The 27,265-nt window shown below is 52.0% G+C and overlaps 1 protein-coding gene and 1 long non-coding RNA gene across 9 annotated transcripts in view; one reads left to right on the top strand and one right to left on the bottom strand.

The window, feature by feature from the left end:
- RXRG (retinoid X receptor gamma) overlaps positions 1 to 26,913 on the bottom strand; it is a 44,917-nt gene extending 18,004 nt beyond the window's left edge. The window contains exons 1-2 of one of the 6 annotated variants that reach the window (XM_003999535.6): positions 26,523 to 26,913; positions 8,681 to 8,928 (exon numbers count right to left, since the gene is read on the bottom strand). In XM_003999535.6, the coding sequence (XP_003999584.1) occupies positions 8,681 to 8,928; positions 26,523 to 26,571 (297 nt within the window). In that variant the 5' untranslated portion in view covers positions 26,572 to 26,913. Of the gene's footprint in view, positions 1 to 1,403; positions 1,578 to 2,011; positions 2,210 to 5,181; positions 5,610 to 8,680; positions 8,929 to 11,293; positions 11,328 to 26,522 lie in introns of those variants that run through there. The other 5 variants (XM_019822249.2, XM_006942986.5, XM_006942985.5 and 2 more) reach the window with 5 other exon arrangements.
- Positions 2,340 to 6,044, top strand: LOC109495774. 3 transcript variants are annotated; one of them, XR_006591556.1, is made up of 4 exons: positions 2,340 to 2,993; positions 3,426 to 3,634; positions 4,705 to 4,810; positions 5,726 to 6,044. It is a non-coding gene; the product is annotated as an uncharacterized LOC109495774 (long non-coding RNA). The 3 variants fall into 3 exon arrangements; XR_006591557.1 differs by lacking the exon at positions 3,426 to 3,634 and having other exon boundaries at positions 2,359 to 2,993; XR_002151451.3 differs by lacking the exon at positions 2,340 to 2,993 and having other exon boundaries at positions 3,214 to 3,634.
- Positions 26,914 to 27,265: the final 352 nt, after the last annotated feature.

Below are 27,265 nucleotides of genomic sequence, written 5' to 3'. Positions count from 1 at the left end.
ATTCACATTAGCTCCTCACCACCACCACCTCCAAGTCTCCCAGTGTCTGGGGAGATCACCGAGAAGCCGCTAAGTGTTCCATATTCATCAAAGAAATCTTAAGTGATCATGACTAGGTCATCCGATTAGCAGAAATTCTGAGTGCCCATGTGCACAGCTCAACATTCTAAGCACTGTGACAGGAGATATAAAACCTAGAAGATCTCGGGGCATCTGGGTGGCTCAGTCGGTGAAGCGTCCGACTTCAGCTCAGGTCATGATCTCACGGTTCGTGGGTTCGAGCCCCGCGTCGGACTCTGTGCTGACAGCTCGGAGCCTGGAGCCTGCTTTGGTTTCTGTGTGTGTGTGTCTCTCTCTCTCTGCCCCTCCCCCGTTCATGCTCTGTTTCTCACTCTCAAATATAAATAAACATTAAAAAAGTTTTTTTTAACCTAGGAGATCTCTCCTTCCTCAAAACTGCACACTTGCACTGAAGAGTCACAACATGTGCCAAGAGGAAAAACAGTTAAGTAAACGCAAACAAAGGTGGTTAGGGAGTGTGTTTAAATGTCCAGCAGAGGCACCTGGTAAGGATCTGGGAGTTTCAGGGAGGTTCCACAGACTACAGACTTCTGTATGGTCCGTGTGAATTTCGAATCGTACTGCCTCACCAAAGTGACTGTAATTCCTAAACTAAACCAAAGGTAGGATTTGTTTCTCTATTCAAGGCCTTTGGGACAGAAGGAGTGATCAATAAAACATAAAACACAACACAGCCTGAGTTAGGTTCCTTTTAAATCTACCAGCTTTTCAATTCACTAAGCAAATATTTATTGAGCACAGGAGATGGGCAGAGGCTTGGGTCAAGTGCTCTATGGGATGCGGAAAACACAAGACAGCCTTCAGCTCCTTGCTTCAAAGTCAAAGTCACCAGGAATTTTTAAAAATTAATTTGTGTGTGGGGCGCCTGGGTGGCGCAGTCAGTTAAGCGTCCGACTTCAGCCAGGTCACGATCTCGCGGTCCGTGAGTTCAAGCCCCGCGTCGGGCTCTGGGCTGATGGCTCGGAGCCTGGAGCCTGTTTCCGATTCTGTGTCTCCCTCTCTCTCTGCCCCTCCCCCATTCATGCTCTGTCTCTCTCTGTCCCAAAAATAAATAAACGTTGAGAAAAAAAATTAATTTGTGTGAAGGGTGAAAACACACATGGGATGGGAGAATTCTCTCTCTCTTCCTCTCCCCTCCCCCCTCTCTTTACAAGGCTAAGACAGGACATCTAGAACTTGTAGCCAGTATTTGGCTTTGTTTTGGTCTCATACTGTGGTTCTCAACCCTGGATGTACACCTGGGAGCTTGGAACAAAAACTGATGCCAGGGATCCACACCCAGAAATTTTGAGTCAACGGGTCAGATGGCCATTGGTACTGACCTTTCTTTAGGTTTCCTGGGTAATGCTATGTGCATCAGGGCTCGGAATCACCGGTATGGTGGGAAAAACATGGCTTGGGAGTCCCAGGGAACTGGGACCAACTCCCAGGCTGCCCTTATTGGCTGCGTGACTTCAAAGAAGTTACTAATCTTCTTCGACCCTCGGTTTCTTTATCTGGAAAGTGAGCCTAGTAAGACCTAGTTTACGTAGTCACTCGGAGGATTCAATGAGATAATGATGTAAAATCCCCATCACAGTGCCTGGCACACATTAGGGGTCCCATAAATTGTGGCCTTTATCATTCCCGTAAAATCTGGTTGATCAAGACAAGAATTCTAGTGTTTATTACAAGCCAACAGTCTATTAGGTGCTGGGAATCCTGTAGTAAATGAGGCCACATTCACCAAAGGGGCTAAATGATTCCATTTCTTGGTGAGCAGGGGGTGGTCAGAAAATTATTTAACGTTGTCATAATACATTATCATCACTTCAGATAAGGGACATATTTAGATGTGTCTATTTTTCAGAAATCAGGTGAGGGGGGTTTCCCTCGATGTAAATTCTAGGCAACAACTTTCCTTGAGTGCCTCAGTGACACAGATACTAACCACTTAGATCCACCCATGAAATGCAAGCATTTCAGGTCAGACGACCCCAGAGAAAGAACCCACTAGCTGACTGAGGAGGCTCTGTCTCCAAATCCTCAGACGGAGGAGAACGGGCATGGGAATGAGGAGGAGGCCGCCATCCCCTGAGGCTCAAGAGACGCTCACTCGCCTCCTCCTTCCACAGCCAGGACCGGTGGAACCAGCCTCACTGTCTCCAGCCCAAAGCGGTCACACAACAGTAGATACCGTTACTGCTGCTGTTAGCCCCGCCCACCATGAGCCCCGCCCACCGCTAGCCCCACCCACCATAGAAAGCTCCCCAGGCTGCTCGCTGCTCTCCTAATCCTTGCAACAGCCCTATGAGGTCGTTCTATTTTCCAGATGAGGGAAGTAGGCCTTAGAGCGGTTTATTCATGTGTTTGTTCAGAAATACCGTGGGGATACCGAAAGGAGGAGGATGTAGTACCGCCTCAAGGCCATTGACAAGATTAAAAGTCAGTTGGGATGGTTTAGGAAGGAAAGACCCCAAACAACGGAGATTTGGGAAGGCTTCCTAAAGGTGGTGGCATTGGAGCTAGTCCTTGGCCGCCTTTAAAAGTGGGTCAGGTTTGGACGGGCCCCTCACGGGCTAAAGGCTCTGAGAGCAAAGGCCCAGGGGAAGCCCAGGGGTTCCTGTGGGCTACAGGGGTGGGAGGCAAGGCCGGGGGCTGGGCTGTGACAGAGGCCTGAGGCCTGACCGCCTGGCTAAGGAGAGTGGATCTAATCTTGAGAAGCAATTAAGAGCAGCCACGGGAGGTTCTGGGCTGAGGAATCCCGCTCTCGAAACTCCGCCTCGGGGAGATAAATGGGGGGGCAGCTCGAGGAAAGCCTGGAGGAGAGAGACACGGGGGCTGTCAGAGCCGCCCGGGGAGACGCGGAGCCTCCCCAGGCTAACAGGCCAGAGCTCCGGCGCTGGGCTCCCAGACCAGTCCTTTACCACAAGGTCTGTCTTGCTGCGGCAGGAGACTCTGAGTCTCTGAGCCTCCTGGCCCACCTCCTTGGTGGGGAGCCCTCTGTCTCCCAGCTGGGAGCCGGCCACCCCCCCCCCACCGTTCTCTTCCTGGGTCATGGGGGCGGGGGGGTGGGCAGGTGGCAGAAGGGAGGGGTTGGGACAGAAGGGCTGATACCCACTGGCCTCTTCACTGGCTCGGGGTTTGTGTGGGCTCCGAGCGAGGGCAGACGGGCTAGAAGGCACCCGCCAGAGCGCAAACCCATTAGCTGCCTGGCCCCCCGGGTCCCCCGCCTGGCTGTCTGGTTCCATTAGAAGCAGCCCCGCAGAAGTGAGCACTTTTCAGAGCGGGGGTTCACCAGGCGGCTGGCTGCTCCCCGAGAACAGGGTGGAAACACACTTGACTGGCCTGGCTTCCATTTGCAGACTCGGCCAGGGACCAAATGCTTCCTGGATGCCCCGGAGCCATCACGGAACATCAGCTCCCACATTTCTGAGCTGCTTTCAGCCAAAATTATCCCACTAAACGCAGAGACGTGGCCGGCCTGCCAGGCCACAGGCAGGCACTCTTTTTCCAGGGAGCGGACTGTATACGGGGCGCTGCTTTAATCTAGAAGAGGGCCTTGTCATGAGGAGTAAGGAGCCTGCGCCTTCTACAGGGGGGAGAGGAGCCCTGGGTTTGGTGGGGACCAGCCCCCTCCTCACTGCATGATCTTGACCAGGTCACTGCGTCAGAGTGTGCGTGGCAGGGCAGCGGGGAAGGTGAACAAGGCTTCAGATCTCCTGCTCCTAGTTCACCCACACCTGTTTGTAACATGCACATTAGGGGGCACCTGGGGGGCTCAGTCGGTTCAGTAACAATCGGCTCAGGTCATGATCTCACAGTTTGTGAGTTTGAGCCCCGCATCAGGCTTTGCACTGACAGTGCAGAGCCTGCTTGGGATTCTGTCTCTCTTTCTCTCTCCTCTCTCTGCCCCTCCCCCATTCATGCTTTCTCTCTCTCAAAATAAATAAATAAACTTTAAAAAAATTTTTTTTAAAAAGAAAGAAAACGTACACATTAACCTTCCAAACATGCTTTCTCTTGGAGACAAGACTTCATGGCTTAATTTTTTTTAATCATTAAACAAGACGGCCTTTAAGGTCTGTTTCAACTCCAACATTCGTAATTTTTATTATTTGAGTATTCTCTATAAAAATCTGAAAGGAAAGTACTACCTGGGCAGGAATTATCAGGGACAGAACCCAGGTCCAGCAGCAGGGTTCAGGAGGGGAGAAAGAGGTAGGGGCCTTCCAAGAACTTTCAGGGCTTGTTTCCAAGTGCAGGCAACAGATCTCTTTCTCTCTCTCTCTCTCTCTCTCTCTCTCTCTCTCACACACACACACACACACACACACACACACACACAGAGTCAGGAAAATGTGGCCTTGATCATTTTGTCTGAAAACTGCATAAATATCTTCCCAACCACATATTTGGTGTTTCTGGAAATTGCTCCCTCAACTTAAATACTCCCCAGAGCAGAGACTGACTCTTTTTCTTTTTTTTTTTTAAGTTTTATTTATTTAAGTAATCTTTACACTCCACGTGGGGCTCAAACTCACAACCCAGAGATCAAGAGTCACACGCTCTGCTGACTGAGCCAGCCAGGCGCCCCACAGCAGAGACGGATCCTTATAATTTTTTTTTTTTTTTTACTTCCAGGGCCTGGTTCAATGAATGCTTATTGAAATGAACTTTTCTAGAACCTCTCAGCAAGAGAATACCCTGGGAGCAAAGATCCCATAGGGGTAGAATGTAAATCACTGAGGTGCGTATCACCTAGGTATAATAATAATAATTATAATGATAATAATAATAATAATGCCACCTTACTGCCACCAGAGAGCACGTAAGAAGTGACTGTATAAATCATAGCTCCTTTAATGTTCATAAAGCATGTTACCCTGAAAGAGAAAAGGAAACTGAGGACAGACATAAGCTTAAGTGGTTTGCGAAAGGTTACACGGTCCCCGTGTCCGGAGTATCTGTTCAGTTCTCTTTACTCCTCACGAATGAAAGTCCCACAAGAGCAGAAAGACTTGGTCAAGCACCGGAACGACAGGGCAGGGAACAGGAGACACGGCCCTGCTGCTCCCACACCAGAGCACCCCCTCCCCTCCCCCCGCAAACTGCACTTACCCTAGACCCAGGTCACAGGAGGAGCACGCTTCCCGTGCGGATCTCGCTCAGACCCATCCTGGGCGAGGAAGGCAGGATGCATAGACAGTCTATCCAGGTGGTTCAGAGTCCAACTCACCGCAGCTAACACCGAGGGTCCTAGATGTCCTGTGTCATCTGGTTAATTAGGCGAAACGTGTCTGGAGCCTGAGGCCACGACGCCGTTCAGTGTCCCGGGGCCGCTGAGCTCCCCCAGAGCTTGGCAAGCTTAATATAGCTCCCGGAGTGAAACTTGGCCTCGGCCTCTGCACACAGCCCAGTTGGCCAGGACCGAAGCTTTCAGCTGACCTTTCAACCCCAATCCCTCTGTACAGACATACGGTCCAGGAATAGCGAGCGTCCCTGCCACTCACACGGCTGTGAAGCCGAACGTGTCGGCTAGGTTTGGCTCAATCAGACCGGAGCCTGGTTGCTAAAAGCAGCCTTGAAGGATGGGGCCTTGCCCACTCCCCACCCACAGGCCCTGTCACTGTCTGTCACCTCACCCTGCCTCACTTCTTCGCAGATAGAACGATTGCTATGTGAAACCACCTCACTCGCTTGTTTCGTCTCCGTCTCACCTGCTGCGGTCTAACTGCCGTGAACGTGAAGACATTAGCCACCTTGCTCCACGCTCTTCCCCAGAACCTACGAGAGCATCAAGTACCGCCAGATGCAAAGTCGGTCCCCGTGAGTAGTTACGTGAAGGACCACGAACGCCCCAGCAAGAGTTTCCTTGCAGCCCGGAGCCTCAACGTGTCCTGTCTCTTGCCTACTGGCTATGACCTGCCTTCCTGGGGTCCGTTCACAAGGAAGAGCGTGAATAAACCAACCTCATCAGGGTCTCACGTTCTGAAGGCTATGTGTCACCAGCGCTGCTGGCATAAATACCTGCCCATCCCCCAGCCGTCTGGACCCCGCTCCTCTCGTGGAACACACGCCTGGGAAGGTCCGGAGTCCTTGGCTTCTGCTCCTTCGCTTCTGCTCTTAGCCCACCATAGCCCACAAGACACTGCCTTGCAATTTGCCCACATGACGTGCCACGTCCGCAAGAGACACCTTAGGAGCACTGATTAGTCATCTTTCATTTTTTTCAAGTTTGATTTATTTATTTTGAGACAGAGAGTGAGTGAGTGAGCAGAGGAGGGGCAGCCCCCATGTGGGGCTCGCACTCAAGAACCGCGAGACGGTTGGGGCGCCTGGGTGGCTCAGTCGGTGAAGCGTCCGGCCTCGGCTCGGGTCATGATCTCGCGGTTTGTGAGTTCGAGCCCTGCGTCAGGCTCTGTGCTGCTGGCTCAGAGCCTGGAGCCTGCTGCGGATTCTGTGTCTCCCTCTGTCTCTGACCCTCCCCTGCTCATGCTCTGTCGCTCTCTGTCTCAAAAATAAATAAACGTTTTTTAAAAATTTAAAAAGAAAAAAAAAAAAAAAAAGAACAGCGAGATGGTGACCTGAGCTGAAATCAAGAGTCGGACACTTGACCAACTGGGCCACCCAGGTGCCCGGATTACTCATCTTTTAATCCTTGGTGGCCAACGGAAGATCTTGGGGTCACGGATTGAGTCAGCACAGACCACAGCAGCAGGTGAATGCAGCGTCATGAACACAGAGCGGGGGTCAGGACACCTGGGCTTGAACCCGTGCTCTGCTGCTGACTGGCTGGGAGATGCTGGATGTGTCGCTTGAGCTCACTGAGTCCTGTTACTTCATTTGTGGGATGAGGGCTTAGACAGAATTCGTGGTTCTCAGCTGGGCTTTTACCAGCTCCACAAGGGCCAAGATCTGGGATAGGGGAGAAATGTACACTCTGAAGAAGATCCTATAGGTGAAACCATCAGATGACAAGTCGGGGTGAAAAGGGCCAGCCAGATGTGACCCACAGGAGTACTTTGCTTGGCCTGTGCAAGCTTCACGTCTTTGAATTGCAACGGCTTCAAGGGAAGGGGGCAGCTCCCTGCAGACCCCACCAGCCCCGCTGATCTATGTGCACCTGGCCCTGGCTCCCGCACTCAAAGACCCCCAAGGTATTCCACAGATTCTCAAATCCCTGAATCGAGAGCCTTCTGGAGCCGTTACTGGCTCTAGAGTTCTGTGACTCCACACAGCTTTGCTTTCAGACCCTGAGCACACGAAGCCTCTTGAAAGGGATGGTCTGGGGATAGTCTCTGAAGTTCTCCCTGCGGTAGAAAGACTGACACAACGGGAGTCCTGCCTCTTCTCCCAAACTATTGATCCCAAGGAAGCTTCAGGACCTACTAATTCTGCCTCTAGATGTGCTGGCGTTTGGGGCAAGATGGCACCAGCCCCAAACTGAGATACCCATAAGTGGAGCACATGGTGGATGGGATTATGGCTCCTAATTCTTCACATCCTTTGCACTGTGTGCCTCCTGCTAAAATAGTCACAGCCTACTTCCCTGCCCCACAATGTTGGAGTCAGCCATGTAGTTTTCTCAGGCCGAGGGGATACCAGAGGGCATGATGCAAGCAGACACTCCACCTTACCTTTCTGGTTTGGTTTTGGCTTTGTGCTCCCGTGAGACACCACGAGAAAAGCATGCCCCAAGTAGCTCCTTCAGCCTGGGACATGAGGAGCAGACTTGCACCCAGCCTGCAGCCTAGCCCAGCTCGCCTACCACCTGAAACAGAGCCATCCCAGCCAACATAAATTTGTGAGTGAGGAGCACACACACACACACACACACACACACACACACACACACACACACACAAAATGTGTGCGTTTGTGCACCATGACAACTTGAGGACTATTTGTTACACAGCATCACTGCAGCAACAGCTGACCACTACAAGAAGGGAAGGTTGCCGACCTCACTGCGACACTACTAGAAGGAAGGAGAGGCGACTGGCCATGCTACAGCAGCGTCTACTATGCACACACCCCCTCTCCTCTGTTGTAGCAGAAGCACTAGGAATTGGGTGAGGCTTCCTTCCTTCCTGAGTTTCCAGTCTTTTCCTCTATCTCAGAGACAACAGGTAGATAACACAGTCTGCCATGTTCTGGATTTATCCGTGTGCCATCCCCACCTATTCGTCTCTCAACTATAAGCTCCTAGAGAGCAAAGACCATGTCCTGAGCATTTCACGTCCACCACGGCATATAAGAGAGCACCAGGCACTTCAGTGACTTGATAAGTACTCATTAGATTGAGAAGAACAGATGGGGTCCGTCCCAAGGATGACAAACAGCCCTCAGAAATGGTGAGATCGGTGCCAGGGCTGAACCATTAAGCCACAGGGGTGACCTGTGAGCCACCGTCTCCTCCATCACGAGGCGTCATCAGTTCTCGGGGGCTCCCCCGCCTGAGGACACCCTTAAAGAAGGTCCGGCAGGAGACACGTCTGCAGAGATGACCCAGAAAGTACACAGGAGGCACCCACCAAGTGCTGGCCCGGCTCCAGGAGCGGCACGGGTGACACCATACAGGGTGGCTGGAAAGACCCACGGGAGGACGGGCACCTACCTGAGAGCTGGGCGGGGCAACCAGATTGATTCCCGCAGGCGCAGCCAGTGCTCCTGAGGGTGGGCCCATGGCAGAGGCGATGACTCTATATGGAGAGCCCAGGGCATTGAGGGGCGTCCCCACCGCGCTCAGAGTCCGTGGGGCACTCACGGGGGTGTCCGTGTAGTTGGGGTGGCTGTCCATTGGCTTCCCTGTGGACAAGGCTGTCAATGGGCTCATAGACGTGGAGCTGGAGTGGCCAGGGGAGCCTGGAAAGAGAAGAGCAAAGGTGATGGGAGACTGGGGGGCACAGAGGTGGCCCCTGTGAGAACAGAGACCACCCCCAGCTTGTTTCCCGTGCCCTTCCCCGCCTTCCAGCCCCACTGCATATCCGTGAACCCCAGGCATTCACACCCCCACTAAGCGCGTAGAATAAAGGCAAATGAAGAAGAGAGAGGGAGAGGGCCTTCTCTAGGACAGAACATCACTCACTCATGTGCGGTGAACGTTGACTGAGGTACAGGTACTATGCCAGGTGCTGGGGTTTCAGAGCCCAGGAGAACCCCGTCCCTGCCATCAGGGGTCACGTTCCGCCATGACAACGGGGCAGCAGATGCTGTTGTCACGCCCTCGACTGCCCTTATCTTTCGCAGCTTTGTGCCTACAGAGTCCTTGCCCTGCCTGTCTCTACCGCACGGGGCTTTGTCAGCCCTCAGGGAAGAAGACGCAGGATGGCCGTGCGTGGCTTGATGGCCACAGGAGCCCAGGAAGGCAAGGGCGCACAGGCCTGCCCAGACCCTTTCTACCTCAAGGCCTAGGGAGCTGCGGTCCCAGGTGTCCACGGAACAGCCCCTGGGCACGTGGTTGTCTGGTACCATTTTTCCCAGGCTGAGCTGACTCCAAGCTCCCTTAGGGTCAGTCCCAGCTCAAGATAACAGAGAAGGAGGGTGCCCCACTGTCATCCGAGGCGCCCAGCATGGAACACGCTCTCCCTAAGAGAGGAGCTCTACACCTCAGGATCTGAGCAGCAAAGAAGAGACTGGAAAAATGATAGGGCAGCCCACCCGTGTCACAGAGCTACTTCTTTGTGTGGTCTCTTGAGTACCTACTACGTGCAGGATGCTCTAAGTCTTGGGAGATATCAGGGGCCACTAAGGGAAGTGTTAGGAGCAAGATACGTGGGGCGGGGGGGGGGGGCATGCCCCCTTTGAATGCTGGGGGCAGCAAAGCATGTCAGAAGTGCACCTGGAGAACTATTCTTTTTTTATTATTGAGATATCATTGACACACAACATTGTATTCGTTTCAGGGGCAAAACCGAATGATTCGGTATTTGTTTATACTGCAAAATGATCACCCTTAATAAGACCAGTTAACATCCGTCACCACACACAGTTGGAAATGGTTTTTCTTGTTGTTGTTGTTTTTTAATGTTTTATTTGTTTTTGAGAGACAGAGACGAGCGCGAGCAGAGGGAGACACAGAAGAGGAAACAGGCTCCGGGCTCCAGGCTCCACGCCGACCCCGACACGGGGCTCGAACCCACGAACCGCGACATCACGATCTGAGCCGAAGTCAGACTGAGCCGCCCTGAATGTTTTTTTTTTTCTTGTGATGAGAACTTTTAAGATCTACTCCCAGCAACTTTCAAATATACGGTACAATACTATTAACTATAGTCACCGTGCTGGATGTCACATCCCAAGAACTTACTTATTTTATGACTAGAAGTTTGTACCTTTTCACTCCCTTCACCCATTTCTCCCGCCCCTATCCCTACCTCTGGCAACCACCAATCTGATCTCTGGTGCTATGAGCTCAGTGTGTTTTCATTATTATTATTAGATTCCACATAAGTGAGATCATACAGGATCTGGCTTCCTCTGTCCGACTTACCTCACTTGGGCGTAGTCCCCCAAGGTCCGTCCGTGTTGTCACAGACGACAAGAGTTCACTCTTTCTGATGGCGGAATAATACTCCGTCACATATACAACTTTTATGCGCTCTTGGATGACACCTAGGTTACTTCTACATCTTGGGGATTGTAAATAATGCTGCAGTGAACACGGGGGTCAATACACTTCCTTGAGCTCATGTTTTCTCTGTGCAAAGACTCTTAAACATAAATATTCCACTGGAAAAAATGTCAGCCTAGAGTTTCTCTTGAGCTTCTGCGAACACGCCTAAGGTCTCTCTGGGGGGAGAACAGCCAGTCCCACGTCCAAGGAAGCTCTGACCCTCCTGTCATCCTACCCGGGGAGTCTCCATCAGGGACAAATGTCTCATTAACAGACAAATCCCAATCACCCTGTTCTAAGTAGCACAGCTGATGGGGGGGCACCTGGGCAGCCCAGTCGGTTAAGCATCCAGCTTCCACTCAAGTCATGATCTCACCTTTCGTGAGTTCGAGCCCCACATCGGGCTCTGTGCTGACAGCTCGGAGCCTGGAGCCCGTTTCGGATTCTGGGTCTCCCTCTCTCTCTGCCCCTCTCCTGCTCCCACTCTGTCTCTCCCTCTCTCTCAAAAATAAATAAACATTAAAAAAATTAAGTAGCACGGCTAAGGATGAATCACATTCCAGGGGTCCACGGAGGAGTGGCAAAGGGGTTCAAATGAACAGGTCAGACACTTACCACGTATCCTGAATAGCATTAGGCAAATTCCATGCATTAACTCACTTCCTCCTGACGATAAGCCTGTGGAGACCATTTCAGGGGCTCAGCCTCCCCCTGCCCCCAAGCTGCTCTCTGTTCCAGAATGATGTGCTCTCCTCTCCATTTCCATGACGTTCTTATTCCTCCTTCAAGGTCTAAGTCAAGTGTCTCCTCCTCCAGGAAGACTTCCCTGGTGTTCCCGGACTCGTCTGATGCCCTTTTCTGTTTTCTAATAATAGCCTGTGTTTACTCCTATCCTAGCACTGATTCCACTGTGTCGCCATATTTGTTTATTGCCCTGGCTTTTCCACTCAACCGAGAGAAGGGGAGAAGTGTCCATTTTCGCGTCCCCACCCCTAGCGTGGTACCCGGCGCTGCCCGGGGGATAAGTGATAGAGCCTAGATTCGAACTGTCAGTCTGAAACCCACGCTGCCTCCGGTCTGTGTTGGCAAGGACAGCAAGGATGACTGGGAGAGCCACCATATCGCAAAGTGCAAGATGACTCAATTACGAAGTGATCTCAAGCTGCAAGTTTATCTGAAGGAGAGGGAGAAAAGGGCAGCTTCCAAGAACTCAAGCCGGAAAAACCAAAAATCTTCCCAGATGGCCACTGATTGGAAAGAACAATTTTAGACTCTTCTGAGGCCCAGGAAGGCTGTGACATTCACAGAGGCCAACGTATATCTTGAGCCTGTTACTAAGATAACATGTGACAGGTGAGTTGGAAGCCAGCCTGTCTTGACGGGCCAGGAGCCCTGCTCTCTGCTGGGACAGCGGCCTTCCAACCCCCTGGCTGTTCCCTTCCGGCTTCGGCTTTAGACCAAAGGACCCCGCAACTCTCCTTTTTACTCTGCTTGCGTGGGTCCCAGAGAGTCTGTGCCTTGTCACTTCTGCACCCCAACAGCAGGCCCAGAGCCGTGGGACAGACAGGAACACCACTTAGCTTCACACCCGCATCAATCCAAGAGCTCCCGAGGTGTGCCGCCTGTAACGCGGTGGTGAGGGACACCTTCGGGGGTATTTTAAGTGGGTGTGGGTGTCACAAAATATTAAGAGTTTAAGAATTACTTTTACTGTTTCCTTCTATTTATAGCAGGTGACTGGGCTTCTATTTTTGTACAAGATTGCCTTTCTAAAAATAGCTATTTAAGTTTTCAAAAAGAGAGTGAACTGACCTAGGACAAAGGATACTCGGTCCGGAGAAGATCACGGGAAGAGTGTGCAGAGGGAATGACGGGTAAGGGAAACACTGACCTGCACAAAAAATACAGAAAACGTGGACTTTGGGGAACTCACAAGTTGTTCCAGGAATAAAAGGAGATGAGCTGAGAGCGATTGAAATTAAAAGTATATTGCTTTTGGGGCGCCTGGGTGGCTCAGTCGGTTAAGCGGCCAACTTCGGCTCAGGTCATGATCTCGCGGTCTGTGAGTTTGAGCCCCGCGTCGGGCTCTATGCAGACAGCTCAGAGCCTGGAGCCTGTTTCAGATTCTGTGTCTCCCTCTCTCTGACCCTCCCCTGTTCATGCTCTGTCTCTCCCTGTCTCAAAAATAAATAAAATAAAAAGTTAAAAAAAATTTTTTAAAAAGTATATTGCTTTTATTGTTAATAATAATAATATTAGGACAATCGGAATATACCATGATGCTCTGAATGGTGTGTGGCTGGGACGCCTGGGGGGCTCAGTCGGGTAAGCGTCCAGCTTCGGCTCAGGTCACAATCTCATGGTTTGTGGGTTCAAGCCCCGCGTCGGGCTCTGTGCCGACAGCTCGGAGCCCGGAGCCTGTTTCGGATTCTGTGTCTCCCTCTCTCTCTGCCCCTCCCCCACTCATGCTCTGTCTCTGTCTCTCAAAAATAAATAATCATTGAAAAAAATTAAAAAAAAAAAAAAAGAATGGTGCATGGCTGAGACAGAATGAAATAGAGTTAAAGCTTGGTTTGCAACGGCCTTAAATATGGCGTGTTTCTGCTGAGTCAGTGACCCAGAAGAGGTGGGCTATTTTAAAGCTACATTTAACAGGGGCGCCTGGGTGGCTCAGTCGGTTAAGCCCCGACTTCAGCTCAGGTCACGATCTCGAGGTCTGTGAGTTCGAGCCTCGCATCGGGCTCTGGGCTGATGGCTCAGAGCCTGGAGCCTGCTTCCGGTTCTGTGTCTCCCTCTCTCTCTGCCCCTCCCCGTTCATGCTCTGTCTCTCTCTGTCTCTCTCTGTCTCAAAAATAAACGTTAAAAAAAATATATTTAAAAAAAAAAGGGCACTTTTGGGGCGCCTGGGTGGCGCAGTCGGTTAAGCGTCCGACTTCAGCCAGGTCACGATCTCGCGGTCTGTGAGTTCGAGCCCCACGTCGGGCTCTGGGCTGACGGCTCAGAGCCTGGAGCCTGTTTCCGATTCTGTGTCTCCCTCTCTCTCTGCCCCTCCCCCGTTCATGCTCTGTCTCTCTCTGTCTGAAAAATAAATAAACGTTGAAAAAAAAAAAAGTTTTAAAGCTACATTTAACAAAAAAGAAATTCGCCCAGCATCGGGCCCCAGGCTGCCAGCCTGACAGCACAGAGCCTGTTTGGTATTCACTCTCTCTCCCTCTCTCTCTCTCTCTCTCTCTCAAAATAAAACAAATAAACTTAAAAAAATTTTTTTTCAATAAAATTCACAAGGACAGATACATCTTACGCGATCCCATTTTGGCTCTTTGCCTCTCCCATGACCCAGTGGCTCTTAGACATGAATAGCTTTGTTTTTAGAAGAGGTGGAAAGAGGGGCGCCTGGGTGGCTCAGTCAGTTAAGCATCTGACTTCAGCTCAGGTCATGATCTCGCGGTTCACGGGTTTGAGCCCCGTGTTGGGTTCTGCGGTGACAGCTCCGAGCCTGGAGCCTGCTTGGGATTCTGTGTCTCCCTCTCTCTCTGCCCCTCGCCTGTTGATGCTCTGTCTCTCCCTCTCAAAAATGAACATTACAGTTTTTTTTTTTGAAAAAGAAAAAGAAGTAGAGAGAAAGCCTCTAAAGACGAAGTGTTTCCCGATGGAAAATTAACCCGTTCTCACAGACAGACAGCAGAGCATAGCTGTTGATGGCACTTTCACCGGCTTCCCTCCCTCTCTTCCCATTTTCTCATAGCCACAGGGGAGCCACAGCCAAAAGGTACTAGACGGCTTCCAGAAACCTGGTTTCTCGTCCAGATCCAAAGTCACGGTTTCCTCTAGTGTCTCCCTCTTGCCCCTTCAGCCCCGTCCGCCCTGGCCCCCCCGGCCCCCCCCCAGCCCTGCTTGCTCCCTGACCCTACACCCTCCTAATCTTCTTTAGCCACAGCCAGATTGTGCCCGATGCCCGATGCCGGGGAAATGCACAAACCCTCTACTCCGCAGAGTTGATTCTCTTTGCTCCGGCAATGACTTTTTAAAATAAAATCTCACTCATCTGACGGGAAAGGGCTAGTGTGTTTTCCCAGGAATTTCTGTTCTCTGTTGGCCAGACACTTAAGAAAAATCTTTCCTATTTCTGGGCCTCATTCTGCCCAGGGGTCTCCAAGACCCCTCCCAGCCCTGCTCCACGCACATGGGCGGTAGGAGACGGCCCACGGGCATCTCAAAGACGAAGCGTGGGTCCCAGTGATCTGACATGGTCTGGGTCTGGACCACTTTCTGAGGGGCCCCTGCTTTCGGCAACTGGACAGCATTAGACCTTCAGTCTGAGATGCTGAGTGTCACCAGCAATCAAAGCTGTTCGGGGCACATACGCTGTGATGATTGCGATGATTGCTGAAGTCGGTGTGTGCCTCGCGGCACGACGGCGTCCGGAATGCAGCCCGTGCACGATACAAGACTCCGAAGCCAAAAAGTCCCAGGCCGGATTCAAGGCTGCACCTCTGTCCGGTCCCATAAACTTGAGCAAGGAAGCTGACCTCTCTGAACCGCAGTTTTCTCACCCGAAACGGAGGCACGCATGCCTACCTCATCGGACTGCGGACAGCACCTGGGAGTACGGGCCCTGGGGTAGCAGGTGCAATAATTCACCATCCAGTAGACGCTGTGAGGGAGGAGCTGTGTCTGGCTCGAGGGCCATTATAGAAGATTATGTACGTGGAGGGCTTAGCCCAAGCCAGGCCAACAGTTAATGCTCTATTAAGGATGCTCCTTGCCATACGCTGGTAAGGACATACCAGTTGTTTACAATATCGAATTTTCTGAATTGGCTAGTAAATAGCCACTGCTCTGAGCCCGGAGCACCCCTGTCCCCCCGGCCACTCCAACCTTCCCCCAGCATCCCCCAGATCACCCCGTAATCGAGCCTGGCACAAACAGGTCCTCCACACGACCTCCAATCTGACTGTCTGCTGCCCTACTGGATGTTACACACTTTTCATTTCTATCCCTTGCTGCTAACGACTGCCATTGTGGTGCCCAGCACTGTGCCTGGAACACAGCAGACTCTCAAAACATACTAGACAACGGGATGGGATTGGCGTTGGGATAATTTTTTGTTAGTGAGTAGAACTATATAGAGTCCATCAATAGAAATTCCTTGCATAGGGGCGCCTGGATGGCTCAGTTGGCTAAGCGACTGACTCTTGACTTTGGTTCAGGTTATGCTCTCACGATTCCTGAGATCGAGCCCCGTGTAGGGTTCTGCGCTGACAGCACAGAGCCCGCTTGGGATTCTCTCTCTCCTCCTTCTCCAACCCTCCCCACCTCCCACTCTCTCTCTCTCTCTCCTCCTTCTCTAACTCTCCCCCCCCCCCTCAAAATAAATACATAAAATTAAAAAAAGAAATTACTTGCATAAGAAATCTACGTCCTGGTGTTTACCAAACGTAAAATCTCTGAGTAAGGAATTGCACGTGTGTGTTGGGGGGAACAGGGGGGCCTTTGAGAAAGAGAAGTCCCGGGGACCCAGAAGGACGGAATTCTTAGCAAGGTGAGGAAGTTGCTTAGCAACTCATCCTCAGCCAATGGAAGGAAAATGTCAAGCATGCGTCTTTCTGATTGGCCAGACAAGGGAGCGAATGGCTTGGTGTTTCCACCCCTTTGCTGCCGGCCCACTAACAAGCCTCTGCCGGATGGAATGAAAAGTTGTAATGAATCACTGGCACTGGTTAATACACACCCACAGGGAAGGGGACGGAGGTGAAGATGTGCTATTTCTGAGAGTCAGGACTCTCCATTTGAAATCAAAGGAGCAAGGCAGGGCCCAGGCCCGTGTAACTCCCTCCCACTGGGTTGCAAGCGACCACGCACACCCAAGCCCAGCGCCTTGTCTCTAGCGGAGGGACACAGTGCATGAGCCCCAGGATCGCAGACCGGTCAGACAGCCGGCTCATTCTTCCCAGCCTAAGGGAAACTTACTCACACATCCTTTCCCCTCTTGGCTCCTAACACACAGGCAGGCTGCTGAACGAGGTGGGCAAAGGCCTGCTACCGAGGCCACTTTAACTGACACTTTAATCACCACCTCCTTCGATGACTAACAGACAAACAACAACAACAGATCATATTCATTGAGCACGTGCCACAAGCCAGACATGATTCTCAACACGTTACTATATGGACGCATTGCATCCCTACAAGCCCTGTTAAGGTTGGGATGCTTCTTCCTACCGGACAAAGGCAAAAGCTAGGAGGCAGAGAGATTAAATACAGCGCCCGAGGGAATGGGACTAGGAAGTTAGACAAGTGGCACCTGAACGGATGAACAGAGAAGGGAAAGCAGGGGATCCGCAGCCCCACCACGTGTCCCCTCCTCCGCAAGTCCCCCGACCAGCTGTACAGACAGCTCTCCCCGCCCTCCCCACCCCGACTTGAGGCCTCACTCTAGACTTTGACTTTGATCCTGGCACTTTTTTTTTTTAATTAAAGATTTTATTTTTTTTAAGTAACCTCAACATCCAACGTGAGGCTCGAACTCACAACCCCGGGATCAAGAGTCACGTGCTCCACCAGTCGAGCCAGCCAGGAGCCCCCTGACACTGGCACATTCTAAGATACTCACCATCCTGACTCTGGCCCCTCACGGCTCCAAGCTGGCCAAGGCTCCCTTCAGCAGGGTCCCAGCTCAGCCTGACCTTTTCCCCTCCCTTCTTCGGTAGAAGGGGTGCTCAATGCCACCGAGCTGGTGCACATTTCTGACATTTGAGTCATGACCAGCGTGTTCAAAAGCACCTGCACGTAAACCTCAGCCCCTCACAGCCACCCTGACACTGGGCAGAAAGGTGTTTTACAGGCACAGAGCTCTACATTTTAGCAGGTGCCAACCCCAAGGTGGGAGACACTGAACTCCTAGGGAATGAGGAGCAGAAGCAGAAGGCACATCTTTCGAGGAGAAGCCTTCTCTGCTACCGAAGCATTTTCTGGGTTTCTCAGCGGGGGGAAAACAAGGGAACGTGATAGAAGTGGAGAGTGTGTGTGAGAAGGGGCTCAGCGCCCTGGCCGCAATGTGAGGACCCAAAGACCAGGGGCTGATCCCTCGCCTGCCCTCCGCCCTCCCATCTTTCAGAGCCTCCCAGGACAGCTCCTCACGCTTCCTGCTGTCCCTGAAGGGGGGGCTCCTGGCTGTTGGGGGGGGGGGAGGGGGGGAAAGGGGTTGCTTCCTCTGGTGCTTGGGGGAGGGGGAGGGCCCTGTGATATCCCTTCCTCCCTCTCCCTCCCCTCCGATCCTTTCCCGCGCCCCCCCCACCTCCCCCACCTTCTGCCCCACCTCCCCTAAAATCCGCAGAGATGGAGGTAGTGAAAAGCAGGCAAAGACCGATCATCAGCCTCATTATTACCAGCATTATATATAATTATAGCAAAACCTTACTCATTTTGATCAATTGAGAGAAAAAAATCAGTCTCAGTTCGTGACAAGTTGGCAGATTACTTTTAAATTACAATTTTCTTACTTCCAAGTAACACACGGGAAGAGTTTGTATTTCGAGTCCCACAAGCTAATGGTTATGAAGTGGAGATTTTATAAAATCTGCTTTAAAAAGGCTTTTGTAATTAACACCCCGTTAATATGCTAATGACGCTCCTTTAGGCTTTTTAAATTGCTTGAAAACAGATGTAACTTAAATGGGGCAACATTGCTAGCATCTTATTTGCCCCACAAACCCTTCTTTGTTTTTTATTTATTTACTTATTATTATTATTATTATTTTTTTTTAGTGAATGAGCAAATAGAAACTAGTTCATACCAGGACCAATTTAATCACCTTTCCAAATTAATTGGGTCATAAATTAATAAGGCAATATTGTTTGGGCTCAGAAACCAGACTTTCAGGACTCAAAGAACCACCGAATTTTAGAGAGAAGAGACAATGATCGCTGAGAGGTTGCCCAACTCTCTCAAGGCCGAAACACTGGGTCTTCTGACTGCCAGGTTCAAGGTCATTCCCTGTACCAGGTAGCATCTTGCACTCATTAACTGTGCGCTACTTATTTCCACGTCAGTTATTGGCTCGGGCAGTCAAAAATATATTCGTTGAGTGCCTACTATGTGCCAGACCCCAGGCGAGGCGCTACGGACAGAGTGGTCCCTCCTGGGGCCCACTGCTTATTTCGTGTAAGCTTCAAATGGACTCAGAGTAGTCGCTAAGGCAGAAATCATCCCCATTCTACAGATTTAGAAAAACGCGTTCAGAATGATAAAGTGACCTTTTCAAGCGCGTGTTGTGAATCATTAAAGACCTAGAATGTGAGTTTGGTCTAGCACAATTTCTGCCAACTTTTCTGCATGTAATTAATGGCATTTTGCTTGCATCCCACCTTTCCCACTCAGGACCAAGTTATGAACCTTGATGGTGCAGGTGGAGATCATGCTGTCTCTAACTCCTAAGAGGGACCTGGGGATCCTGGAGCAGGGGCTCCGCTAACAAGGAACACGGCCTGTCCCTTTAAACCAGTCCCACATACTGGTTCACAGCACACCACTTTGGTCCACCAGGACACTGCCATGAGTGGTTCAGGCATTTGCTGAGGGCGCTCCCTCCTCACCCCTTGTTCCTAGAATCCTTGAACATCAATTTACTCCACCTCCAGCTCTCGAACCCACTCCCTGTTTCTGTCTCTCTGGACTTCTTTTTCAGATATGCTCTCCCGGATCTCTAAATATGGATGGACTTCTAAAGACTGCAGTCTTCTTGGGGCACCTGGGTGGCTCAGTCGGTTAAGATCCGACTTCAGCTCAGGTCATGATCTCACGGTTTGTGGGTTTAAGCCCCGCGTCAGGCTCTGTGCGGACAGCTCAGAGCCTGGAGCCTCCTTCGGATTCTGTGTCTCCCTCTCTCTCTGCCTCTCCCCCACTCATGCTCTCTCCCTCTCTCTCTTGCTCAAAAATAAATAAACATTAAAAAAATTCTTTTAAAAGACTGCAGTCATCTTAAAATATAGTGAATAACATCCCTGGTGCAATGTGGTCATTCATATCAATGTTATCATAGCATCATTTGTTCTCAGGTTCTAAATACCTAGATTCCTTGGACCCATCCACTGAACCCCAGTCCCAAGAAACATGTCGAGAAATAATTCATCTCCAAACGTATGCAGACTTCAGAGCTTGTAACTACTTTATCGTTCCTTCAGGACAGGAGATGAATTCTAGCTCTCCTCATCCGGCAAACCCTTGCACAAGCCAGATACTCAGCCAGTGTGCACTGAACAAGGGACTGGCATTCCCAGAACAGTCTAGAATATTCTCTCCCTGATGATGATCTCTAACCTTTGCTCTGCTCCCCTCATCGCTGGGACTGAGCAAACACAGGTACCTTGAGCCCCAAACTCTCCAAGAGACTGCTTCTCCATGACACTAATGACCAGCAAAGGAGGGACAAAGCAGATGCTGAGTCACAGAAATGAAACTCGGGCAAACCAGCCCGGAAGAAACATCCCAACATACGTGTTAAGCACTTTCCTGGCCACTCCTCTGACTTCTTCTAAACGCTTTCTGAATTAAAGATCACAAGCTTTTCCATTTTTTTTAAGTTCAGATGCTGAATTCTGAAACGCCATCAAGAATTTGAGCTTGATTTCGAACCTAGAAACTTCCTGTCTCCCTTCCCCTCTCTCAGTCACAGCGTCTGATAAAGGCAGCAGGGCAGGCCAGGTTGTCTGATGACTCATCAGAGTCACTGGCCTGGGGCCAGGGTCTCCTGAAGACTGGAGGGGCTGGAGGTCCCCCGTCAGGGCTCTCTTCCTGCCAGATCTCAGAGCGCTTGCCCTAGAACGATTTGCTAAAACAGAACTTTCGGTAACAGGCACAGAATCCACGTACTTTGCTTTGTCAGCACCTCGTGGTTGTGCCGTCTGATGCTTTCAGAACAGGTACACCTCCCCGAAGAAAAAGCAACGTACTTTAGAACTACAGTGTCCAAATTTTCTGAAATGGAAAAGGGGACCTTTCACCAGGTGTCCATGACTTGTCCAGGCTTTATTTTATTAACCCCTTGCACTGCAGACAGTTAACACTGACCCTACGTGGTGAGTAGTACTGAGTTATTTTACCAAGGGACGGGAGGGCTCTCTGTGGCTTCCCCATCCCCCCACTTTCCTGCCACCCCAGGTGGCCCCCAGGGGGCTCAGCGGAACCCAGTCTGCAGACCACAAGAAGCTTCCTGGGGAAGCCACACCTGCTTCCCCAAGCGTCCTTACCTGTGACTAAGGGGCCGCCCTCATGACCCACAGGCCTCTCTGTCTAGCTCTGAGGATGGCACTCTGTGGCAGGGAGGCTGGGGGAAGGGCTGTTCAGAGCTGACGATCGCAACCACTGCAAACCAGAGAACATTCAGAAATGGTAATGATACTTCTCCAGAAGGATCCCCTAGGGGTCAGCAAACATCCTGAGACACAGCACATCCCTGTGCCTTCGTTTATGCGACTTTAATTATGGCTGCTCTCCCACACACCCCCCACAGGAGCAGCAAAGACCCAAAGGTTTAGAATCTGGCTCTTCAGAGAACAAGTTTGCTGAATCGCACCCTAGAATGTAAAACTGGGTTCCACATGTTAGAATAAAGTGGGGTCCACCTGGAACTTTCTTTTTTCTTTTTTTTCTTTCAAGGTTTATTTATTTTTGAAAGACTGAGAGAGAGTGCGCACGAGCGCAAGCAGGGGAGGAGGAGAGAGAGAGAGAGGGAGACACAGAATCTGAAGCAGTCTCCAGGCTCCGAGCTGTCAGCACAGAGCCCGACGCGGGGCTTGAACCCATGAGCCGCGAGATCATGACCTGAGCCGAAGTCGGACGCTTCACCGACTGAGCCACCCAGGCGCCCCTCACCTGGAACATTTTTTGGATTTTTGTTTTCTTCGTCTCTTCACGTGCCCGGTCCCCCTGCCCCCACCCCATCATTTATTCATTGCTGCAATTATGCAGGTCCAAGAGATACATTGTGATCCCTAAGAAGGTTGTCAAGGGCAAAGAGCAAGATCTGAATATGGTAGTTGTTGTTCTCATATAGAATTCGCCCATTGGTGGCAGATCCGGGACTCCCATCTCCCCACCCCACCCTCCCTCCACTCTACCCCTCCCCCACCCCAGCAAGCGCAACACGGGGCTTGACCCCAGCAGCCCTGGCACCTGCCTGGATTTGGATCCTGGGTCCGCCCCGTGTCAGCCGGCTGATCTTGAGCAGTTTACTAAACCTCCCCGAGGCTCTACATTCCCATCCGTGAAATGGGGATGGCGATAATAGTGCCCTACCTCCAGGGATGCTTGACAATATTAAATGAGATGGTGCTTGTAATGCCCGGGGTAGGAGGGTCCGGCACAGAGTAGGTGCCTAACAAACATGAGCTATCACTCTCACTCGTTTCTGAAGCTCACCGAGCCAGGACCCGGATCAGTCTCCTGAGAGCCACCCAAAGCCAGGCGCCCTAGAAAATAAGCGACTGCCCTCCCTGGGTCTGTGGGTCTTCTCCTCTCAGACAAGAAGGGAAAAGAGCAGCTTCCTCTGGGAGCCTCTGGCAACCCAGCCACCCAGTCGTGGTGGCAAAGTTCTCCGCAGATACAGAAGCTACATAATGAGGGGAAGGAAGAGGTGGAGGATTTAGATAACTCTTTGCACAATTTCTTTCCCCGGTTGCTATTCAGCTCTCTATCTCCTGGTAAGACTGTAAATGTTTCAGAAAATAGTTTACACTAAATATGTTCCTTCCTAAATCTCATAAACAGTTACTCCTTCCTACATAAACCCTAACCACTTACGTCCACGGTAAGGTCCCAATTAACCACCCACGCATTTGTGGAAGGGAAAAATATGTTCTGGCGCATGCATCCGTGCACACACGCTCACATACACACACACACACACACACACACACACACACACACACATCCTCTTATTGCCCCCCCAAACATACACATAGGCGTGTGCACACCCGTCCGCCCAACTCACCCCCTCCTCTATGGCTACTCTTGGGTAAGAAGCCAGTGTTCTACACAAAGGGTCAGGGCCAGCGGGGCGGGACTCTTGCAAATCAGCCGGCCTCCAGGAGAAGCACCAGTTAATACTCCAGAGGTTCCCCTGCTCCTGAGTGACTGCTGAGCTATCCCGGGTTCTTATTCCTCAACGGCCAGGGCCTGTGTCTGCAACCACTGGGCAGTGCCGAGGCTGGACTGGGCTCCTCACCCCAGCAAGGGGGTGCTGTGCCCCATAACTTCCCGGAGCGAGTCCGTGGCCTGTGAGGGGCAGCTCAGCAGAGCAAGGATTCTGGAGCCAGACCACCTGGGTTCAAATCCCTTGGCGGGGGGGGGGGGGGGGGGGGGGGGGGGCGCCTGCGTGGCTCAGTCGGTGAAGCGTCCGACTCCGGCTCAGGTCATGATCTCGCCGTTCCCGAGTTCGAGCCCTGCGTCGGACTCTGTGCTGACAGCTCGGAGCCTGGAGCCTGCTTCGGATTCTGTGTCTCCCTCCCCGGCAGCCCCTCCTCCCCTCCCCCACTCGCTGTCTCTAGCTCTCAAAAATAAATAAACATTAAATCCCTGGCAGGGCTATTTTCTAGCTACAAGACCTTCAGCAATCTTACTGCGCCGTGCAATGCCTCAGTTTCCTCGTCTGTAATGGGAGTATGATAATCATGGTGGCTGCTCAGAAGGTTGTCGTGAGGACTGAACAAGCAGAGAGTGCAAAAGCTTACAAGGGTAGCTGGCCCTCAGTAAGAGCCACAGCCAGCGTGCTTGATAACTGAAATGCGAGCCTCCCCCCCGCCCCCCATCTCCTTGTCACCCGAGGATTACTGCACAATTGGATGGGGGAATTACAGGCTTTGTTTTGCCATCTTCTTAGAGACAGCGACCGTCCCATCCAGGCAAACGGATCTCTTACTGAACAGCTGGCCCTCATCACGGGGCAGGGCGGGGAGCAGGGACGCTGGTACCTCTGTGAGGTCACAGCAGCCCAGGTAGTCGCCACCCTTCGGCCGGCTTGACCAGTCCCTTGTTCGCTGAGGGGCTGATGATCTCACATCTGGTGAGCATGGCCCCAGATGTCAACCCTCGTGCTGTTTCCCAAGGGTGACTTTGGGTCCCCAGAGAGCCTCACGCAAATCGCAGCAGCCGCCTGTGGTCCCATTTGCTCATACATGAAAAGGCAGGGGGTGTGCCAAATCACTGCATGTGTACAGGGTGGCTCTCCGTGTTGAGGGTGCAGGTGACAGCCACCGCAGTCCTCAGTTTCCCCCGTTCCTGGGGGGTGGGGGGGGTCTCCCTCACCACGGGCAAGTTCTCAGACAGACCTCCCCGGAGGGGGTGCTGAGCTTCCGCTCAGCGTTTCAGCAGCCTCTCCACGGGCGTGTGCAAACAAAACGGAAAACATCAACAGAACTAAACAAAATAACTCTTCTCCTCCCTCAGGAACGAGGAAAAGTCGCATCAGAGGGAGACAGTTCCGCAACCCGATTGCCCTCTTCCCTCCCACGCCCCCCATTACCACATCCTATCAACCTCCACGGCTGCACTCTTGTGTTTCCTTTTATCTGAAACCTACTTACGCTCAATGAGCTCCCACCACGGTGAGAATCTGAACCCGCAAAGTGTGTGGGTCCTTGCGGTTTTAATTTTATTTGCCCAGATTCCTAATTCATTATTCGACAGGAATGTTTGATCTTTAAGTGAGCTTGTATGTGACTACCTTGAGCAAAATGCAGGGGACGAAAATAATAATTTTTATTAAGTACCAAATACATAGACAACACTTTATGACTGCTTTGTCAAGCGTGAGCACATTTAATTCTCCAGACAACACTCGGAGGCTGGGCTGATCAACTCCATTTTAGTGATGAAGGCACTGAGGCTCAGAGAGGTTCAATATCTTGTGTAACATCACACAGCGAGTAAGTGAACCAAGTTCAGCTCTCTCTCTCTCTCTCTCTCTCTCTCTCTCTCTCTCGCCTTTTTTTTTTTTTTTTTTACTATTTCAGATTGAAGGAGTATTAGTGTAAGTCTGAGTCAGGGCTTTTGTCTCCCATTCAATCCCACATAACCTTAGACTGTTCCCTGCCTTTGGGAGACCTCAGTTTCCACCTTGTAAAATGAGAGGTCTCAGAGAATTTCTCCAGGTTCCTTAGGAAGGCTACCATTCCAAGATTCCAGTGGGCAGCCCCTGTTGAAGTTGGGGATAGACCCTCTTTCTCCAGCCTTTCTCTTAGCTCACTCCCTAGACCTTTCCACCTTCCACCTTGTCATTCGCTCCCACCGTCTCAGTGGCTGTCGTGAAGCCATGACCTCACAGACCTTGGGGCGCCCGAGAATCTCACAGACAAGCACCGAATTCAGAGGGAAAAGAAAAAAGTGTTTCTCGGCCGTGAATGGGACCAAGATGGGAGCTGAGAAGGCTCTTCACACCCAGGACCCAACTATAAACCAGAGATCAGATGTCCCGGCCGCAGCCTTGGCCACCACTCTGACTGGGTCATATCACAAGATTGGCCCCAATAAGTTAAACATCACCTCTTCCAGGAACATCTCTGTGGCCCCCCACCCTGTGCGTCCCAGCAACAGCTTCCTCCTGCCTCCAAAAGAGCACACAGCACGAAATATTATAATGTGCCTGTGTGATAAGCCTACCGTGTCTCCTTCGCATGTGTCTTCCTAGAGCCTAATACCATGCTTGGATCACAGAAACTACCCCCAGACATCCTGAATGAAGGAGCAAGCCCCCTGGCCCAGGCAGGGACCCCTCCACCTTGCGATGCCCCTCCACGCCTCACAGAGGGTTCTGCCCAGCAATGTAGGCAAGCTTTACTCCCTAGCCCTCAGATGACTTGCCCGTCTGTCCACACAGGGGGTCGGGAGAGCAGGGACTCTTCAGTTCTCAAGACCTAACAAGAATTTCTGCTTTGTCCTGTCTGCCAGCATCCGCAGGGCAAACGCTTCTCTTCGGCTCCCGAGAACACAAGCTACATGCCACCAGCTGACAAGTGACAGGCCAGCTGGTCAGCTGGTGATTCCATTTATTCAAAGCTGGGGCGGCTGGGCAGTTTCTGCCACTGAATCAAGGGAGCCTCGGGACTCCCGTGAAGGCAGCCCCTGTGAAGTGTGACCGAGCTGCCCTGCCTGGCTGGCAACTCGGATCTTCAGCTCCCCCCACCCCACACACACCCCCAGATCCCACCCTCAGAGTACAAGTCACAGCGGAGACCCTGGAAATGGCATTGGGGGCAGCAGCATGGAGGGGGCGCGAGGCTAGTAGCAAATCAAAAGGGAAGACCACAGAGGAAGGAAAACACAGCGGCAAATTAAAGTGCTACGTTTTCTTTGCAAAAATCCAATTACAGGGAGATCTGCTGTTCAATCACGCCCTTGTTACGAAGTATCCCAGGGACCCTTAATAGATGGGTGAAGCTTTCGGCTCACGCTTTTCTCACAAGTTGGATAATAGGTCCATCATAGGAATTCCCTTTGACTCTTGCACTTTTCACACTGACACAAACACACCGGCTTCGAACAATGCTCTTATGCCGTCTGGGTCTCAGACAGATTCTCAAGCAGGTGGCTTAGAATATCCGCACACCCTCCCTTCGGCTCACTCATACTGCTCTGCCCAGATCCTCACCTCCGACCATCCCCTCTCCCTCCCTCCCTCCTGCACGCCCAGACACACTCGCAGGGGAAACACACCACGAATGCACATCAACATACGTGCCCTCCTCCTGATGCGCGACCCTGCGCTCGTCCGCAGGGCCCGATCCCCTGGGGTCTGTCCGGCCAGGTCCCCCCCCTCCCCCCGGGGGGCAGCCCAAGCGCAGTACTCACCGCCAAAGCCTGCGGGAAACTTCATGAAGTGAGAATAATTCCCATACATGGTTACTCTTCAGTTCATGTTCCTCGCTCGCTCTCTCGCTCGCTCACTCGCTCACTCTCTCGCTCGCTCGCTCTCTCTCCCGCCTCTTCTGGAGAGCACGGCCTCCGGGGCTCCCGAGCGAGCGCAGCCGGGCCGCCTTCAACTTGGGCTAACAGGAGTGGTCATCGCTTCCTCGCAGCCCGGGCAGCTCGGGCTGGGCCAGCCCTCCGGGATTAGTCTGGAATCCGCCTGTCGCTCCGAGCGGCCACATAGCGCGGCAGCTGGTGCCTGTCAGTAACCACGCACAACGCGCCGCCGCGCCCCGCCGCGCACGGGCTCCTGTTGCTGCTTGGATTCACACGGGGCTGGGCCGCGGAGCCTCCTATTATCCCCGGGAAGCAGATCGATGTGCGACCGCCCCCAGGGGGTCAGGGGAGGGAGGCGGCAGGGGCCGGGGCGGGGGGATCTCTTCAGGGGCCTCCTCCTTCACTCGCACCCACAAGAAAAAAAAAATCAATGGGGTTTTATTCAAATGTCTTTTCTCACTCCGGCTTCTGTCCCGTCCGTCTGGCGCACTTGGTATTTGATCCGGGGAGGGGGGGAGGGGTGGGGGCCAAGAGAGAACGGAGCCCCTTCCAAAAGCACGAGATCGGAAAAGGGCGAGACTGCATCCCCAGCTGTGGAAAAGTCAGCTAAAGCATCCCTTCGGGGTGGC

Source organism: Felis catus, chromosome F1, assembly GCF_018350175.1.
Source record: "Felis catus isolate Fca126 chromosome F1, F.catus_Fca126_mat1.0, whole genome shotgun sequence".
In the NCBI taxonomy this organism is placed as follows: Eukaryota; Metazoa; Chordata; class Mammalia; order Carnivora; family Felidae; genus Felis; species Felis catus.
This window is presented reverse-complemented; position numbering and strand designations above follow the sequence as displayed.